This window comes from Sebastes fasciatus, chromosome 23 (genome assembly GCF_043250625.1).
Source record: "Sebastes fasciatus isolate fSebFas1 chromosome 23, fSebFas1.pri, whole genome shotgun sequence".
In the NCBI taxonomy this organism is placed as follows: Eukaryota; Metazoa; Chordata; class Actinopteri; order Perciformes; family Sebastidae; genus Sebastes; species Sebastes fasciatus.
The window spans coordinates 2,582,175-2,601,542 of record NC_133817.1 but is presented as its reverse complement, the minus strand read 5'-3'; the positions used below and the strand labels follow the sequence as shown (position 1 = coordinate 2,601,542).

Here is a 19,368-nt window from a genome sequence, read left to right as displayed (position 1 = left end):
TGTGGTGTCTATAATAAGACTCAATGCCAGGAGCTCCGCTGGGGACCGCTGCACTGGATTACACCATGGAAGGATGTAGGGCAGGGCAGCAGGGACTGTACTTTGATTATGAGCCACCAAAATAGGTGTACGTGTGTGTGTGTGTGTGTGTGTGTGTGTGTGCCAAGTATTTGTCTGCTTGATTGAATGTGTGTGTGTGTGTGTGTGTGTGTTTTTGTGGAAACTAGTTCCCTGATTTTGTGTGTTTGGGTATGTGCCAACTCTTCACCAGTTTTCTGTTAAGTGTGTGTGTGTGTCCATGTGTGTGTGTGTGCGTGTGCATGTGTGTGTGTGTGTGTGTGTCGGTGTGTTTGTGTGTGTGTGTGTGTGTGTGTGTGTAGTAAAACAGCACAAGGTCAGAACAAAAGCATGCGGCTGCATTTCCCAGGTGTGTCCCGTTCCAGAGAACGGCACCTAGTGTATTCCCCAAACAGCCTCGTCCTGAAAATTACTGCTCAACCCACCTGACGCCAGCCAGCCACATCGCCACGCTGCTACCTCCCGTCTCCACGGAGACCACACCATAATATGTGCCATTATCGCAGAAGCTGGTGCTGGAATGTTTGGAAAGTTTGGGCTTGAGTGCAGGTTGGCTGTGGAGTAATGTTTCCCCCCCAGATGAGGGGTCAGCAACCTGAGTCTCTTCAGCTCCTCTCCAGAGGCTCCCTGTGGAGGTTTAAACATGGAAATGAATAACTGCTTTTTGTTTACATTTTTATTTATCATTGTTGTAGGTCTATGGTACGACGGTACAACGGAGTATTAGGGCCACATTCAGGGAAAAAAATACATCTGAGATTTTGAGAATAAAGTAATAATATTATATAGTAGTAATTTTACGTGTTATTTTCCTTTTTTCTCGTAAAGTTATGACTTTATTCTCTTAATATTATGACTTTATTCTGAAAATCTCTAATTTGTTTCCCTCAATGTGGCCCTAATACTCTGTTTGGCCCTCACTGCATTAGACTTATATACTATATATATGTATATATATATATACACACACTGTAGATTATAAACTGCGTTACCTTCTTCACAATGCTCAAATGTTTTGCGGCTCCAGACAGATTTCTTTTTTGCCTAAAACAGTTCTTTTGATGGTAAAGGTTAGTTATAGTTTTGATAGTAAAGGTTGCTGACCCTTGCTCCACACCATCATCTTGTGTCCTGTATGTGGCTCCGCTTCTTGTTCACACGTCTCTCTGTTTCTCGCTGCCGTACAGGTGTGTGAGGGCAGCGGTGAAACGGTGGACTACATGCAGTTTCTGAGGCGGTTCAGCCCCCGAGCTCCCCCGGCCCGCAGAGCCTGCAGCAGCAGCAGCAGCGTGAGGTACACGCTCTCCTCTTCTTCCCAGCACCACACAGCACAACGCTCTCTAAACAAAGGAATACCACGCTGCGTTTCTAGGCGTTTGGTGGCAGCAGCTGCACGTGAATTAACTGAATTGTCTGTTTGTTTCTCTCAGGCGTGGTCCACAGAACACTCCCAGGTCCCTGTCTGAGATACAGAAGCATCTCAAAGAGAAGGTGTGTACTCTCTGTTTGACTCAGGAGCAGTGAGTCTCTGTTTAACCCAAGAGCAGTGAGTCTGCTGGCAGTATAGGGATTGTATGAGGTACTTATTGTCCACATAACGTCAGTTCTTCATGGTTTTCTCCTGAAACTTGAATGGATGCTGTTGGATTGGTTCAAACAAAGTGGATCTGGGGAGTTACGTGTAAGATAATCAAATGCAAGTCCCAATAACATTCACTGGAGTGAATCCTCTTCTCAAACATAGAGCATCTTTGCATCTCTGGATCTCGCTGCTGCATGGCGCTGTTGTGTTTGTGTCAAACTCCGACAGAGAGCAGAGGACAGAAGCAGTCGCATTTGGCGCTTGGCGGGTGTTAATTTCTGACCCTGCAGGCATCGTACGGTACCGGCGGTACTGTAGAAAACGAGTACCGTCACGTTTTTAGAATTTTGACATCGACTTCTCGTATCGGTTCTCGTAACATCCCTACTCGTGACACGCATGCATCACTTCCTGAGTGATGGCGTGAGAGTGTGTGAGGGTGAATTCTTGATTTAACATCCATCAATGCTGCAAAGTCACTCTGCCACAGACAAATGAATGAAACCTAAAACACTAACATGACTCACAGCCTCCTCAGAGTGTGTGTGTGTGTGTGTGTGCGTGTGTGTGTGTGCGTGTGTGAGGGGGTGATTCATGTGTTTGTGTGGCTGGCTCTGGCAGGATTCAGGATTCAGGCTCTACGTAGGAAGCATGACAGAATTGAGTCTGGATTTGTGCTGCTTGTGTTCCACATATTAAAACCAGGATGTGGATGTTGTTGTGAAACGCAGAAAATTTACCAAATCCCATCTGTGGATGAACGGAGGCCCGAGGGGCTATCAGAGCATTCCTAATCCTAACGGCAGACATACATATGTGTGTGAGTGTGTTTAACTGTATGTTACTAGCTCTCTCAGCCCACATCCTTCTGTCGACACAATACACGTTTATCTGTAGTCCATCCGTATCCTCCTCTCTCTTCATCATGACATTCTTTCTGTGCATATGTTTTTTTTTTGCTACTCGTCTTACCAGCCGGCCTGATGTGTCCAGATGTGTCCAAAGAGACGGACTGTTAGAAGCAATAATATGATAACAACCGAGACAGGGCGATGAAACAAGACAGGACGGTGTCACAGTAACCCACACTGAAACAAGTCAACCTCGTCGGGGCGTTTCATTTAATAAACAAAAATCATTGGAGTTATAGTCAAACCACATTTATACAGTATGTCCTAGATATTCTGTCTTTTATGGTCCAGTTTTTCTAGCTAACCGCTCGCTAGCTGAAGGTCCGTCTGCTGCTGAGTGCAGAATAGTTATTTGTAAGTATTTGGTAGTAGTAGTGGAAGTAGTTTCTATTTCTTCAATGTTTCATATGTTTTTTCTTTAAAAGGTTCTCTATACGATATCCAGAGCACTAATATAACATCAAACAATGATTCGCTATGTAAAGATATAGAGTAATGTCTACCTGAGCAGAGAATGAAGTCTCTTTCCAACTGCGTGTGTTGTAATCCGAGCTTCTCCTCATTTGTTAAAGGTCCCATATTATAAAAAGTGAGATTTTCATGTCTTTCATATTATAAAAGGAGGTTTAAGTGCTTTATAAATACTGTTAAACTATCAAAACGCTCAACATACGGAGGAATACACACAGCCCCCGTATTCAGAAACTGCAAGTTTGAAACAAGTCGTTAGGATTTCTGTCGATTTGTGATGTCACAAATATACAATATTTAGACCATTACGCGGTTTTAAACGTAAACATTCTAAATGTGTCCCAGTTTATTTCCTGTTGCAGTGTATGTGAATAACATCAGCAGACAGGAAGTAAACATGGACCCCCAACTGTTGCCTAGCAACGCAATTTCATTGCAATTCAGTTGAAATGCACTAAAACGGAGCATTTCAGACAGAGGGTAAATACAGGTATATTCAGGCAGACAGTACGAGGAAAATAAAGTTTTTTTTTAACATTACAGCATGTAAATATGTTCTAGTAGAAACACAAAATACAAGTATGAACCTGAAAATTAGCACGATATGGGACCTTTAACATCGCCGGGCCGGCCGCGCATGCTTTTAGTGCATGTGAGTGCATGTAAGTATTCGCTCATGGCTGCCGCACTGCACTGCTCTCATATGGCGGTTACAAGTGATAACACCGTCCCGGTCTTTCTTCCATCAGTATATTCAGCCGTTATTCATACACACACAGACCAAATTCTCCAATGGACCTCCATCATGCATGGCACCAAACTGTGGTTGCTAGGAGACCTGTGACGCAACCGTAAAGCCGCTACCTACGCCACTTCCCTTCCACTCAAACAAATGCCAGTCATTTCTAAATCCGTCTCCATTAAACGCTCTGCGTCCGACTTGCGTTACTAAGACAATGGCTTCTGTTGTCACGGCAACAGGATGAAGATGCTGGCCCACCCAGGTAGGGAGGGACCCCTCCGAGGGACGAGACGAGGGAAAGTTGTGATGAATAAATGTGAGATTCGGAGGCCTGTTTACTGAACAAACAACAAAGCCACCGGGGAATCCCTCTCTGCAGTCTACACAGTTTTTGGTGACTTTGATCTCTGTCAGAATTGTTTGTCAATTACTGTAATAAGTGTGAGAGTGTAGGAAAGTGTGTGTGTGTGTGTGTGTGCGGTCACTGTCTGATGACTCGTCTCGGAGGACCAGCTGGGCCTGATAATGAGTGATGCACACACATATGATGAAGTACCAGTCACAGCTGTTTACCCCGTGTGCTTGCCTCACTTATCAATATTCAATTAAGATCACTGCAACACACAAACACACACACACACACACACACACACACACACACACTGAAGTAGCCATCCAAGGGTGGAATGAAGGATGTTGCTCAACTGTTTATTAACTCCATCTGCGTCTTCATCTCCTCCTCTGGGCGTCTGGGCTTTGTTCATTACTTGTGTTATCTTAGTGCAGAGTTAAATCTGACAGGATGCTGTACAATGCATCCACACACACTGATCATCATCAATATCTTAAAACAACATCCTGATTGATTGGGATTGTTACGCACAGAAACCTTGCACACTTGTCACGTTCTATTATTCTATTCATTGCAAAAATTCGCAATATGAAACAAAACGAAATGAATTATGTGGGTGCGATGGATAGCGCTGGTCTCAAACAGGGCTAATGAATGAATGAATGACATTAGCAAGAAGCTATCGTTTATCTACCTAGATCACAATCTAGAGTTGTTCTGACACCGATACCAGTATCGGAAATGTGTCCGATACTGCCCAAAATTTTGGATCCGTTATTGGCGAGTACGCTCTAGTCTATGTACCAATCCGATACCATCATCTTGCGGTATCTAGCGGTGAGGTGAGGTGAGGAGATTGCAACCAACTGAAGCCTCTCCCGCGTGCCAAGCGTGTTGGAGAGCTACGGTGGCCGACGCGAAAACGCGAACGTCCCTCTCTGGAGTGTTAGTGTTCTAAGTGAGTGGTGAAGCAAGAGAGAGAGAGAGCGGCGGTGACGAGAGCGAGTAACGTTATCGACTCCGGCCCAAGCAGGAAAAGCTGACAGAGTTTGGTTTGTCCGTTCTGGGCTACTGTAGAAACATAGTAGTGCAACACGGCAGACTCCGCTAAGAGGACCTGATCCCTATATAGATATAAACGACTCATTCTAAGCTAACGGAAAAACAACGATTCTTATTATCAGGTGATTATACACTAAAGAAAACATACGTATTAATATTATATTCCATTTCTGCCAATAGATTATAGATAATTGTTCCCACACTGGTCCTTTAAGGGCTACATGATAATAAGAAACTGATGCATGTTGAATTTAAAAATGAGCTTTAAGTGTGCATGAAAAAATGGCAAAGTCAGAAAATCTCCCCTTTAACTTAGAGGTTAGGATGCTGACCATGAACCGTAACATCACCTGTTGGAGTTCAGCCAGGCAGCCTTGTTGTATCTCTCTCTCTGTAAAAATCCCCCCAAAAATAAACTCTAATCACTCCACTTTATTCAATAGAGAGTCCTTCTATCACGATGCATCTAAATGAACGTCTAAATGAACGCTCTATTCTGATGGAATAAAAGCTTTGTAAAGTTGGAACACTGTGAAACAGACCAGAACTTTTCAGACAGGTGGGATCTTTTTGTGTTCAGCTGAAACAGTCAAGCAGCAGCTGAACGGTGTTAAAGACAACGAAGGCCGGACCGACATTCAATCACATTTCTGTCTCTTCTGTGACGGATGACTTGATGTTTCTTCTGTCATTTTAATCCCATTTTCTTTTGGGAAGTTGTAACTAATCTTTGTCTGTCTGAATCTGCCACTTTGAGAAATACATACTTTATGAGCTCTTTGACTAGCTGTCGATCTTAAACGTCTCCGCATTACATGCTATTAAAAACTGTTCTGTATGACTACAACCAAGAGATTTTAATATAGGGATGGATGCAGGTTAAGCCCGTAGATAAAACTGTGTGTAATCTTCTATTTACCTTAATTGGACAGCGTTACGTTTTCTCCTGATATGGCCAATCCACATTTCCCCCTGGATGCTCAACATTATCCATGGGTGCCTGAGCTCCTGAGCATGTAATGCAAGGAGACTGTCCGAGAAAAACTACAGCGTCAGTCCTCTAAGAACTCTAGTGGGCGTGGTAATTATGACGGGAACAAAGGAGGAAGTCAGGTGACGTTAATATAGAGCGTAGTCCTCGTAAGGAGAAGGTTGTTTATGGATGAGTCAACAATTGTTTTTAAAACAACAACTGGAACTTTGACGATGAACCTCAACAAAGTAGTACCTGTAACCTGAACAACGGTGTTTCCCTAACCTTAACTAAGAGCCTTATTTTAACATCTTATCTTATCCTAAACCATGATCTTTCACTAAACCTAACCAAAGTCACATAAAATAATAAAGCTTGTTTATTCAAAGTTTATTCATATTGAACGTGTCACATGTCCACGTTGCACCAACTTCCAAGCCACACGTCCCTCTGGTCCCCAGAAATACACCCGCCAAGTGTGTGTAACTACAATAACAATCTATATTTTCAACGAATATATGAGTTAAGGGAATGTGTTAGGGGCCGTACACATGCCACGTCTAAAAAGACGCAGAAAACGCCAGCTGTGCCTCTTTTTTTCTCTTTCAAATGTGCTTGGCAGGTTGCGCCTGCCGTTACTGAGCAACCAAAACCTGCGTGCTCTAATGACGATGATGATGGAGTTGCGGTAATTTAGCAGTAAAAGCTTCACCGACTAAACTAAACACAATCAAAACAAAGTTAAATGCATGTCCAGCACCGTAAATCCCTCACAGTAACTTTACACTTGATTTCTCTGTGTCCGTGTGTCTGACCTTTCAACGGCATGTCGTGACGTCCTCGGACAGAAAGGGAGAGACAAGTAAAGTAGTCGGTGGGGCGGATCGTAAAGCTCTGGGTAGCCCTGCACTAAAATGATTAACTTGCAGGAAGAAGGAAGAAAAAGATACCTGACGGCTGTGATTGGTTGTTCCTCGTCACATGACATGCGGTGCGCGCTGCAGCGTTCCAAACGTTGAACTATTTTTATCTCGGAGCGCAGTCGTCATGCCGTCACTCCCACGTTTGAGCGCGCCTGCCGCACGTCTACGTTGACAACAATGGATTTGAGCGTGCAAAAGACGCGGCATGTGTCTGGCCCATAAAAATGTCTCTTACTAGTTGTCCCTTTCATGAGCAGTTCCTGAACACACCACCACGACAGCAGGAAGCCTCCCATGTGGGGATTCCCAGGAGTACATCTTCATCTAATGGGGGGGGGGGTGTGGTCTTTATCTGCATCTATTTCAGGAGCCCAGTATTCCTGGGAAGCCCTCTCGTAGACCCTCCGTGTTGTTGAGGTTATGCGGCGCCTTTGTAATACTAATGTTTGGATAGTGAGCGACAGCAGCAGAACGGTCCCAGAGCCGCTTATTATCCCTCTGAGCTCCACTTTAATGCCGCCCGTCTCTGGCACTCTGGAGCCCAACCAGAGAGAAATTAGCCCTCTAATTGACAGACAAAAGAAAGTTCATCTCTGGCGCTCTCTTATGATCGCCGTCTGATCTCCTCTCTCGCTTTTCTCTCTCTTTCCTCCTCTCCTCTCCTCACGCTCCCTCTGTCACTTAGCGTTTTCTCCTCTTCCGCTCCCGTTTGTGATCCGACTGTCTCCCTTCATTCCCCTCCAACTCTCCGTCTCTTTCTCTCCCTCTTTCATCCCTCCTCTTCAGAGAGCCGTCCCATCCCTCTGTTCGTCTCCTTCCCATAATTCATAGTGACAGGAAAGGTTAGAGCAAGCAGCTCCGGCTGACAGAGAGAGGAGAGTCGAGTGTCTTTTTAAAGCCGTGTCGTTACACACTGTTTACAAGTCGGCACGGTTTGACTGGAAATACTGAAATCCAGCTTCGTGTGTGACACTAAATAATGTCAGAATTATGTGCCGACACAAGACGATTAGTTAGTTATTATAACCCGGATATCCTGTCATGTTCTACGATGCAGGTTTCCTCTTTCATCAGAGTTTTATTTGGTGGCTTTAGCATCCACAAGTTTAGGTTTCGTTTTGTCTGAATGAAAAAAAGTTGACCCCTTTAACCTTCCGTACCTGCTGCCGAGTCAAACACTTTTTGCTAACACAAACATGCAGGTGAGGCGGGAGGCTGTAAGTGCAAACACATCACATTAGTCATTAATCATCCCTCTAATGACGCCCAGCTGAGAAGGTTTCATGCTTAATGAATTATTGAAGACGTTTTCCTGTATTTAAACAGGTCGGCTGAATTAAGCAAACCAGTTTAGAGATCTGATAGTGTCACATGAACTCAGCCGTGTCTAAACAATCTTTTTTATTAATTTATGTACTTTAATTCAGAGGCAAAAATACAAAGGCAACATTTTCTGGACATTTCAATATCAACCCAGTCCAGTCCAGTCAACCCTGCCCATTTCTTTTGTTGTTCGGTTTCCGGTTTGTCTCTTAACTTCCAGTTTCCAAAGCTTGGGCCAGATTGCCCGCGTGAGCAGTGCGTGACGGCTGCTTCGCTGAACTGCTGCGTGTCTCACGCGTGTGTCGTCCACACCAGCAGCGTTTCTGCTGCGGTCACCTCTTTCTTTCTACATAGAGTTTGCATTTCATAAGGGCCATTTCATTTCATTATTAATGTCATTTATATTTATTTTAGACAGAAAAATGTTAATAAACGTGTGCTCATTTGTACTATATTCATTCATGGAGCCCTGCAAGTCACTGCATGTTCTACATCACTGTCCTTACATATATTACAAAGCCTCGTGTTAACAAATGCAGGAATTCTGTCCACAGAAAAAACAAAACGCTTGGGGGCTTTTATTTTGAAATAAAAGCGGGAAGTGTTGATTTAAAAATAAATCTGAATTTGTTTTCATGTCCTTGACCACACGTCCATCCCATTTTTGTGAAAGCAATATCGCAGGAATGTCTGGAGGGAATTGTATTATATCTGGCATCCACTTGGAATTTGGTGGTCAAAGGTCATTGTGACCTCACAAAACACATTTTTGGCCAAAACCCAAGAATTCGTATGCTAATTATGACAATTTCATACAAATGTCTAACAGGATAAAATTACGAAGTGATGACGTTTGGGACAGACATGGAGGCAGTAATTCTAGTTTGTACACAGTCTTGTACCTTGACTGAAAGAGTCAGTTGTTTATCTTTGATGACTCAGCTAGGCTTGGATTGCTCCAAATGTCACCTATAACACGCAGGAAATGAACAAGACTTTTACTTTCAGAACCCTGAATGCCTGAAATAACCCTCCCACTTTGCCACTCTATACAATGGAGCTGAATGGAAATTAATTTGTGACGCACAGCATATAAAGAACAGAACAAAAACCCCCAAACCCTCAGTCTGGCTGTTACGTCGCTCTCTGTGCTGCTGTATGCCGAGGTAAAACTATCATGTAGCGGCGGCAGGTGTGAAAATGTGCGTCAATATCGCAGATGATCATGTTCATTTAATTGTGGGAAGCCAAAATCGTGATCGCGATTAATATACGATTGATTGTGCAGCCCTACTAGAGATGAGGGAGAAAATATGTTCTTTGGCCATTTGTGTGAACTGACCCTTTAAAAGGCAACAGAATACACACAGTGATCAAATGGCTATCAGACCCGACATCGGGTCACGGCTGTTCATGCTAATCAGCTGAGAGGGTAACAAGCAGACATGGAAGGAAGGACGGGCGTGCACACGCAGGGCTCGCTGGATTAGCATATAACAGGCCGGTAAACAAAAACAACAGAGCTTTCATTAATTAAGGACCATGGGGCTGGGTGGGCAGACGGATGGGCGAGGGCTGCTGAGACACTCCGAGAGCGGCACAGCGCCAGGCCTCCAACCACGCCAACCAGAACACAGCTGCCTAATGGAGCGCTGGCACCGCCGAAGGATGGGGGGAGCGGAGAGAGAGAGGGGGGAAAAAGAGAAGAAAGAAAAGGGGGGGAAATTGGAGATAAAAAAAATAGATTATCAAGGAATTTGTAGGAGAAAAAAAGGCAGAGGGAGGCAAAGACAAAAGGGGAAGAAAGAAAAGGGAAACAAAGTTTGCGAGGGGAATTGAGAAGAGGAGGAAACAAAGGCAGATAAAAGGAGAGAGGGGGGAGTGTGTGCAGAGGGAGAGATGAGATGGAGATAGAGATGGAGATTGGATGATATCCCTCTGTCTCTGTTCATTAATACCGTATGATCTCCTCTCTATCTCCTTTGTGATTTTAACACATTTCTAATTAGCACAGAATCCTCTAAGTTGGAGCGCGAGGGAGGGAGGGAGGGAGGGAGCGAGAGAATCATATTTATATCTGTCTTTAATAAATTCACTTTCATTTGATCTTTTTTTAAACGCACGGGCTGCTGTGGAGCGCCTCTTCTCTTTCCCCCCCTGACTCTGGCAGAATGAAAGGTGGTGTAAATGCGGGGCTAATTGTTATGCTTGTAAGGAAAGCTTGAACGGTAGCTGAAGTTGTTAAGGATTACAAAAAGTGGAGATCTTCAAAGTTGTACTGCGGTGTACAAAAAAAAAGCCCCTTGTGATTCAAAAGAGACGTGCAAATCTGGATTTACAGAAACACAACCTAGTCTGGTGCAGGAGAGAGTGAAGCGTAACCGTTCCAGAGGTCAGCATCTTGTGTATTATTTGCTCGACTTTACTCCATCTGCTCTATTTCGTGTCTTTGTGGAGACAATGTCAGCGCAACGTGCACATGAGAGGGAGGGCTCCCTCCACGCCTCTCACTGAGAGACTTGGCAGCTCGTCTAATCAGAGTGCAATTAGACGGAGACTTCTCTGGGCGACAGAAGACTCTGATTACCCAAGAGTCACCGGGGGTATATTTAGTATCTCTCTGCTCTTGTTCCTCCGTGGTTAGCGCGGCGGCGCCCCGGAGCTACGGAGCGAAGCTGGTGGAGACATTGGAAGGCGGGACGGAGCTGGACTTGGCTGGGGCGCTCGCTCGCTCACTCCGACTGACTGCGACTGAGCTCCAACAATGTTAACCTGATCCAAACCCTCATCAAGCAGCTTCCCAGAGAGTGAGGGTGTTCCAAATTACACATGTATGTAATCTCTTTGTGCCTGTAGCTCTGATCCTGGACTGCTCACTGTGTCAGTCACAGTTAGACTCGTATATTGGTTTGCCTCTAAAGGCCCAGACACACCGAGCCGACATCAAAGAACTAGCTGCGATGAAGGACGACTGTTACGTCGCCTCACGTCACTTTTGTCTATGCCAACAAGTTGCACTCGAACAGAAAGCAAAGACTACAGCACTCTACTCTTAAGCCTGGAACACACCAGGAACGTCAGGAGCGCGTGGCGGCTGCGTGGCGTGGTGGCTGCGTGATTCACGCGTCGGGTGTTCACACCAGCTGCGTGATTCACGCGTCGGGTTTTCACACCAGCTGCGTGTCTGCTGCGTTCCTGCTGCTGCTGTCAGCCCTTTCTTTCTACATAGAGTTTGCCTTTTAATGGGCATTTCATTTAATTATAAATATCATTTATATTTATTTTAGACAGAGAAAGGTTAAGAAACGTGTGGAAATTTGTAAATAATAGTAATAATCCATAATTAAAACTCCGTACTATATTCATTCATGGAGCTCTCCAAGTCACTGCATGTTCTACAACACTGTCCGGCACATATTTCAGAATAAAAGCCGTATGTTAACAAATGAAGGATTTCTATCCACAGAAAAAAATGCTCGAGGGCTTTTATTTTGAAATGAAAGCAGGAAGTGTTGATTTAAAAATGAGTCTTTACTTTTTTTTTTCATCTCCGTAACATTTTCTACAGATAGACATCGAAACTGTAGTAATGTTGCTGGTGTGTTCTGAGAGGTAAAATTACTGTTTTCGTCAATGGAGTATGGTGGCCTTGAAGAGCCAACATTTTTAGGAGACGGGGCTGGAAACATGAGGTGGAATATAATTGTTTTGTATTTTGCACATGGGATTAATTAATGTAAACAGATTCTGCTTTTAAAAGGCAAACAAGAAAAAAACTCACTCTGAATCCTGAGTAAAATATAAAGTCTTTAATACGACACGGCTGATACCGTGGCTGTAAGTAAGGCCTCCCCACCTTAAGGAGCTGATATACCCGGGTTTCAGTGTCACATGATGATCTATGAAAGTTGTTTTTCAGCACTTTTTGACCTTGTTTTTAGACTAAATTCTCATTAGCCCAGCAATTAACGAGCTGTCAAGTTGTCATGTGAATTTGATCGTGACATACTTTTGTAATCTATTTTCATCAGCATACTGTAGATAAAATGGTGTCTATAGAAACGGTGATGTACTTCAAACCTTTAACATTAAAGTTATATGTGTATCCCAGAAATATCCCCAGAAAATAAAGTAGCTGAGGCTGATGGGAAATAAACCAAAGTATTGGACGAATAGAAATATTGACTTGATGATGACACTAGATGAAAGCTCAGGGGATCACCAATTACATTTCAGCCTGAGGAGAACATACATGTCTGAATGTGGCAATTTATCCGGTAGTTGTTGAGACATTTTACCCCAAATCACTTAATTTCAACCTCACGTTGGTGCTAGAGGAAAAGTCACCAAACTCACTAGAATTCATCCTCTGGTCACAGGTGGATATCTGTACCAAATTTAACATCAATCCATCCAATAGTTTTTGAGATATTTCAGTCTGGACCAAAGTGATGGTCCCAGAAATATCCTCACTGCAGCTGGAACAACTGCTAATTTAAGCTTTGTAAATGAAAACATCTATTGGCTACTTCAGTGTAGTAATGAGAAGATATCCTGTAAGTACATTTCCCAAAGTTCAGTCCTGAAACACAGGAGCACATCCATTTCACGCTGCCGTTCTAAACCATAAACCTCTCCGTCTGTGCTTCGCTGACCCATAATCCCCCTCTCAGCGCCCTCCCTCCTCCGTCTCCTCTCTCTATTTCATCTGTCTACGAGCCGTCTTTGCATCTCCTCTTTGCTCCCTCGTCAGTTGTCGGCACTTCTGGGAACAGACCGGGGCTTCCACAGATCAAGGCAGGCGTGTCAATAACCATGTTCACCACGAGATGAAAAGCTCCCGGCGAGCCGAGCCTCACAAGTCGCTCGGGTTCAGGAGTTCACCGGCGCCGCCGAGGTGTATAGTGTTGCTGCTGCTGTCAATCACTGTGTGTGAACCCCCCTCTGCAGATTGGAGGCAGCCTGAGGACCGTGATCAGAGTGTTCGGCCTGTTTGACTACAACCGAGAAGGACACATCCAACGGCACGAGTTCCGCCGCATCCTGGACAACTACTGCAACCAGCTGACAGACAAGGAGTTTCAGAGGTTCGGGGGGGTCTGTGGTACACAACATCTGACACAGTTTGACACAATGATCGCACATCAGATCTGTGCAGCCGCCATGCAAAAAGGTCCAAAAACACATCCCACATGGACTGGTTGACTGCTTAGTGAACAACAATCAGGTAGTTAGCAATAAGTAAGCGTACAAACAAATGTATTCCTTTAATGAACACCTCCAGCCCGTATTAATCCCTAGTTTAACTAATAACCAAGTATTTCTTCCCAACATCTACCTCAGATCGATTTCATGGGACCTTTAAAAGTGAGCTGAGGTGTATTTAAGGATCTAAGCCATAGACGGTGTGTAAGAAGTGGACGTAGTCACCGTGACGTCACCCGTTGGTTCGTGGACTGACGTTTTGAAGCTCCAAGTATGGCATTTTGGCCGTCGCCATCTTGTTTTTTTTTTGCAACCAGAAGTGAAACGAGAGGTTGGAGTAGAATAAAGACATTTTTAAGGCAACCAAAAAGGTTATAATTAACTTTCATGAACTGAAAACTCACTGTGAAAGGGTTAAAATTCTGAGATGAAAACACGGAGAAGACCCAGACCGGACAACGCTCAATATACGGAGAATTACACACACGTTGAAATGCACTAAAAACGGAGCGTTTCAGACGGAGGGTGAATACAGGTTTATTCAGGAAGACAGTATGAGGAAAATAAAAGGCTTTTTTACATCACAGCATGTACACATGTTCTAGTAGAAACACAAAATACAAGTATGAACCTGAAAATGAGCACGATATGGGACCTTTAACTAAACTGTTTTTTTTTGTATTATATCATGTACACAGACTATCTCTCTCTCTCACACGTTTCAATACGTCTGAGCCCAATATCTGAACACTTAAAAAAGTACGCATGAATATAATCAAATTCAAATTGTCTTTTTTTAACGTGTGTGCACATGCAGCCGACACAGTCCCGACTATTTCCGGTATTCCCAGCGGTGGGGAGTCGTTTGTCGGCTGTAGGACGAGATCACTACGGCGCTAACTTTGTGGTCAGCCTTTGTCTCGGGATGCTCAGACGCAGCTAATTGACTTTTAAAACTTCGAGGCCCTGCAGTCAAATCCACTCCAGAAACGCTCCTCAACTTTATTTTGACGCGGCTCTAGAGGATTGTGTGTGACAGGTTCATTTTCAATGGCTTTAATTGGTTTTAGCGCTCAGGACTCTCTCTCTCTCTTTCTCTCTCTCTCTCACACACACACACACTCTCTGTGTGTTAGAACAGATAAAGCATGACCTCTTTTCTCATCTCGTTATCGACATGGATGCTCACCTGTGAAACTGAACCATTTATTTAACGTCCAGCGTCTGCTTGCTTGTTCCTCTAGGCTGTGGAATCACTACAGTCCCAATAACACATCCAACATCTCCTACCAACTGTTCCTGGACAAGCTGGGCTTTGGTGACAGCCATAACTTCAAGATTGCTCCAGTCTGCACTAAGATAGGTATGGATTCAAAATGTTTAGAGGATAATGATGGAGAGGAACCAGCAGGAAACACAAGGAGGATAACCACCAGTAGCCATTTCATTGTAGTGAGCGTGAACGTGACCTCACTGTATGAAATGACCTGTGGTGACCTCTAGGATAATCACAGCCTCATGAAACTTTACAGTCACAAACTAGAGACCTAGAGCATTCAGAGGATGGATGGATCAAACTAGAGACCTAGAGCATTCAGAGGATGGATGGATCAGACTAGAGACCTAGAGCATTCAGAGGATGGATGGATCAGACTAGAGACCTAGAGCATTCAGAGGATGGATGGATCAAACTAGAGACCTAGAGCATTCAGAGGATGGATGGATCAGACTAGAGACCTAGAGCATTCAGAGGATGGATGGATCAGACTAGAGACCTAGAGCATTCAGAGGATGGATGGATCAGACTAGAGACCTAGAGCATTCAGAGGATGGACGGATCAGACTACAGACCTAGAGCATTCAGAGGATGGATGGATCAAACTAGAGACCTAGAGCACTCAGAGGATGGATGGATCAAACTAGAGACCTAGAGCATTCAGAGGATGGATGGCTTTGGACATTTTTCAGACATTTTTCAGAGTTTTTTGGATATTTTTTTCTTCTCTGGGTCTCAGCCTGTCAGATACAAAATCTTTTTTGATGAAATCTAGTCTCAAACTCTTTTGACCATATTTGTAAAGTAGATACTAGAATCAGGAGTTATTCTAAAGATCGTTGTCGTTGTGTAGAAGTGTCCAGCCGAGGGACGACTCCACCCGAGGGAGTCAGACGGAGGAAGCAGAGATCTGACGACGCCCCGTCCGTCCTGCCTCACAGGAAGCTGCAGACTCTCTTCTACGACAAGGTACGGACTTGTCTGAATGACTCTGTGTGTGTTTTATCCCCCCCCCCCCTCCTGTTTGCATGTCACCATCTGGCCTTCTCTCCCTGCATTATCCTCTTTTGAAGACGGAGGGGCTAAATTGGCTCTAAGTGGCGCGTCAGGATGCAAACGGCAAAGGAACACTTCTAATTAAAATGTTTGCCCGGAAAAATCAGCTCCCGAGTTATTGTGTTAATCACGACTAATTTGCGGGAAAGGCGGCGGAGAGTCGGGGACGGCTCTTCTCTCTCAGCATCCTCTGGGATGTTCTCCATGGCAACCGTAGCCGGAGATGACTCACTTCCTGTCTTTATCGAGGAGAGAAATAAGTCTCTAAAATATGAATGTTTGTACATCTTCCATCCGTCAGATGTGCGTGAACTCGACCCCGGTGTGGCAAGCGCTGCAGGCCTTTGACACCACCCGCTCTGGCCTGGTGAAACAGGAAGTCCTCAGGGCCGTTCTCAGCAGCTTTATATTTCCCATGAACCCTCACTCCTTCCAGAAGCTGACCAGCTGGTAGGGGAAGATATATTTTATTTATCTTTTCTTCTTCCCTCTTTCGACCAACCTGCTCTGCCTCACCCCTCTCCTCTCCTCTCCACCCCTTTCACTCTTGAAATCTCGCCATCATCTATTCTGTGTAATGTATTTTTCATGCATGCGTATGGATTTTTGTGTGTGTTTGCAGTTACGGTGTGAGAGCAACGGGGCCGGTGAGGTGGAAACACTTCTTGGGCCACTTCCTGAGCCGTGAGGTCAAAGACGAGGGCGACGCAAACCTTCACACCGACAGCGGGTCGGTTTGAGACGACGTCTTTTAGCCATTTTCACATTGTTCATGAGTCTGCTGTGATATAAAACTGAACTTCGCTGCAGAACAGACCGACCATATTGTCTGCATTTTCCAGCCATCTGCGGCTCCATATTACTCTTCTTACTTTCTGTTCATAGAATTGCAGAAAGTAAAGCAGCCGTTCTCTCTTTTTGTCAACATGGTTGAGGATGTAGTCATCTTGTCTGGATCAACTTTACTGGAATTAACAAAACCAACCGTGTATATGTATGAAAATGTAATGTTATCTCCACTGTAAAGGCAGTTTTAATAATATTGTGTTAGGGCTGTCAATCTATTCAAATATTTAATCGCAAATCAATCATTTATCTGTTCAAAATGAACCTTAAAGGGAGATTTGTCAAGTATTTAATCCTCTCATCAACATGGGAGTGGACGAATATGCTGCTTTATTGCAAATGTATGTATATATTTATTATTGTAAATCAATGAACAACACAAAACAATGACAGATATTGATCCAGAAACCCTCACAGGTACTGCATTTAGCATAAAACAATATGCTCACATCATAACATGGCAAACTGCAGCCCAACAGGCAGCAACAGCTGTCAGTGTGTCAGTGTGCTGACTTGACTATGACTTGCCCCAAACTGCATGTGATTATCATAAAGTGGGCATGTCTGTAAAGGGGAGACTCGTGGGTACCCATAGAACCCATTTACATTCACACATCTGGAGGTCAGAGGTCAAGGGACCCCTTTGAAAATGGACATGACAGTTTTTCCTCGACAAAATTTAGCAGCAAGTTTGGAGCGTTATTTAACCTCCTTCGTGACCAGCTAGTATGACATGGTTGGTACCGATGGATTCATCAGGTTTTCTAGTTTCATGTGATGCCAGTATCTTCACTCTAGCTCTAAAACTGAGCCGCTACAACCTTAAAATCACAAGTTGCGTTAATACGTTAAAGAAATTAGTGAAGTTAAAGACAGTATAGCGACCTTTCAAGGTCTTGAGCTGGCAGATCATTACAGATCATTTTACACACAAACTGAACTTGAGGTGACGACGAGGTGAAGCGCTGGTTACTGGTCAGGAAGAGGTGTTTAGAATTATGAGGAATTCACGGCCATACATACAATATATATATTCTGATTTGTCATCTTTCCTTTTCATCTCCTCTCTCAGGGCCTCGGAGCAGCCCGTCCCAGAAGAAGACAACTTGCATCTCCGGGACTTTTACCCTCGACTGAAAGAGATTTTCCACCTGCTGGACACGGTAGGAGTCAGGAAGTAAATAAAGTGGAGCTCCTACTTGTTCAAGAGACTCACTGAAATGCTTTCAAACCCCCCTCCCATCCTTATTAGCACAGCCTTTACAAAAACTGTAGTAACAGACAAGACCGAAGTGGTTTAGATTGTGATCAGACAGGACACAGGGGAGTAATCTCAGCAGATTGCTAAAGGAGACAAAGGCACATGCTCAGGTGTGTGCTTTAAATATAAATGCCAGACAGCTTTACAGATGAGCCAATCATCATCCGCAGCTTTTTTGATGGCCATAAACATGATTAGATGATTGCATATGGCCACTGGTTAGCCACTCAGTCACTAGCCATATGTTCGCCTGACAGCCGTCCCCTTCAACACGCCTCCGCATCCAGTTCTGCCTCTTTAATTTCAAATCAGTCTCCTTCAGCTGGATGAAACTTTGGAAGTTTGACTAAACTTTGGGGGAAAGGGAAAGAGGGGGGGTTGAATTTTCCATTAATTCACGGTTGTGTTTGATGTTGCTGCCGCCACTCACAAAACAACAGTCGGCTTCCAAGTTTGAGGAAGTGTGTGTGTGTGCACGTGTGTGTGAAGCCTCTCCCAGATATGAATCACACATATCTATCTGCCAAAATCTCCTCCTTTTAATGGCATGGGAGGAAAAAAAAAAATCCATCCATCAACTGTTTTAATAATCTATTCAGCGGGTGGGAGATCAAACAAGAGTGTCCTCACACCGCCAGCCAATAATGAGGTTTTCCACTCAGGCAGGTTCTGAGCCAACTATGGTTTTTAGACTCTCTCTGGGGGAAGCGTTCAGCAGCGACGAAGACTCACATTGTTTGTGTGGAATTCACAATGTAACATCCACGTCAGATAGACGCGCTATTGTGCCATCCAGTACCGTCATAATATCTCAGTGCATTGTCAAATAAAGCGCTGAGATATTGTGTATCATAACCTCAGTAAAGAAAAACGCCGGCACACGACTCCATGCAACGGGATTTTATTGACTATGTTTGGATCTTCATCAGGTCAAAGTGTTTGAAAAAGTGGAAACCACACCCGTATTTATACATAAAGCACACCAAGAGGCCAACAAGCTCTGTGAAGGGAGGTGTAGTTCATCCACTAACAATTCAGAAGTAAATAAAAACAGTAATACAAAAGCCTGACTTCTAAATATACACTTTATTTTATTCATCATCACATGTCTCCATCACGTTCAAAGATGTTACCTTAAGGTCGAGGAAAAAGGAAAGAAGAAATATTTATGTACAATAATTTGCCAGAAGGCAAAGCTCTCGATGTACCGGTCAGTCTTCGTTCCTACTCTCACCTCTGGTCATGAGGGTTGGGTCATGACCCAAAGAACGAGATCGCGGGTACAAGCGGCCGAAATGGGTTTCCTC

At 44.1% G+C, this 19,368-nt stretch overlaps 1 protein-coding gene across 1 annotated transcript in view; it reads left to right on the top strand.

Moving 5' to 3' along the window:
- Window positions 1-19,368, top strand: part of efcab6 (EF-hand calcium binding domain 6) — a 42,215-nt gene that overhangs the window by 4,096 nt on the left and 18,751 nt on the right. The window contains exons 3-10 of the mRNA XM_074626021.1: window positions 1,266-1,372; window positions 1,509-1,569; window positions 13,368-13,504; window positions 14,867-14,985; window positions 15,752-15,867; window positions 16,256-16,404; window positions 16,577-16,684; window positions 17,873-17,969. Coding sequence (XP_074482122.1) covers window positions 1,266-1,372; window positions 1,509-1,569; window positions 13,368-13,504; window positions 14,867-14,985; window positions 15,752-15,867; window positions 16,256-16,404; window positions 16,577-16,684; window positions 17,873-17,969 — 894 coding nt within the window. The remainder of the gene's footprint in view (window positions 1-1,265; window positions 1,373-1,508; window positions 1,570-13,367; window positions 13,505-14,866; window positions 14,986-15,751; window positions 15,868-16,255; window positions 16,405-16,576; window positions 16,685-17,872; window positions 17,970-19,368) is intronic.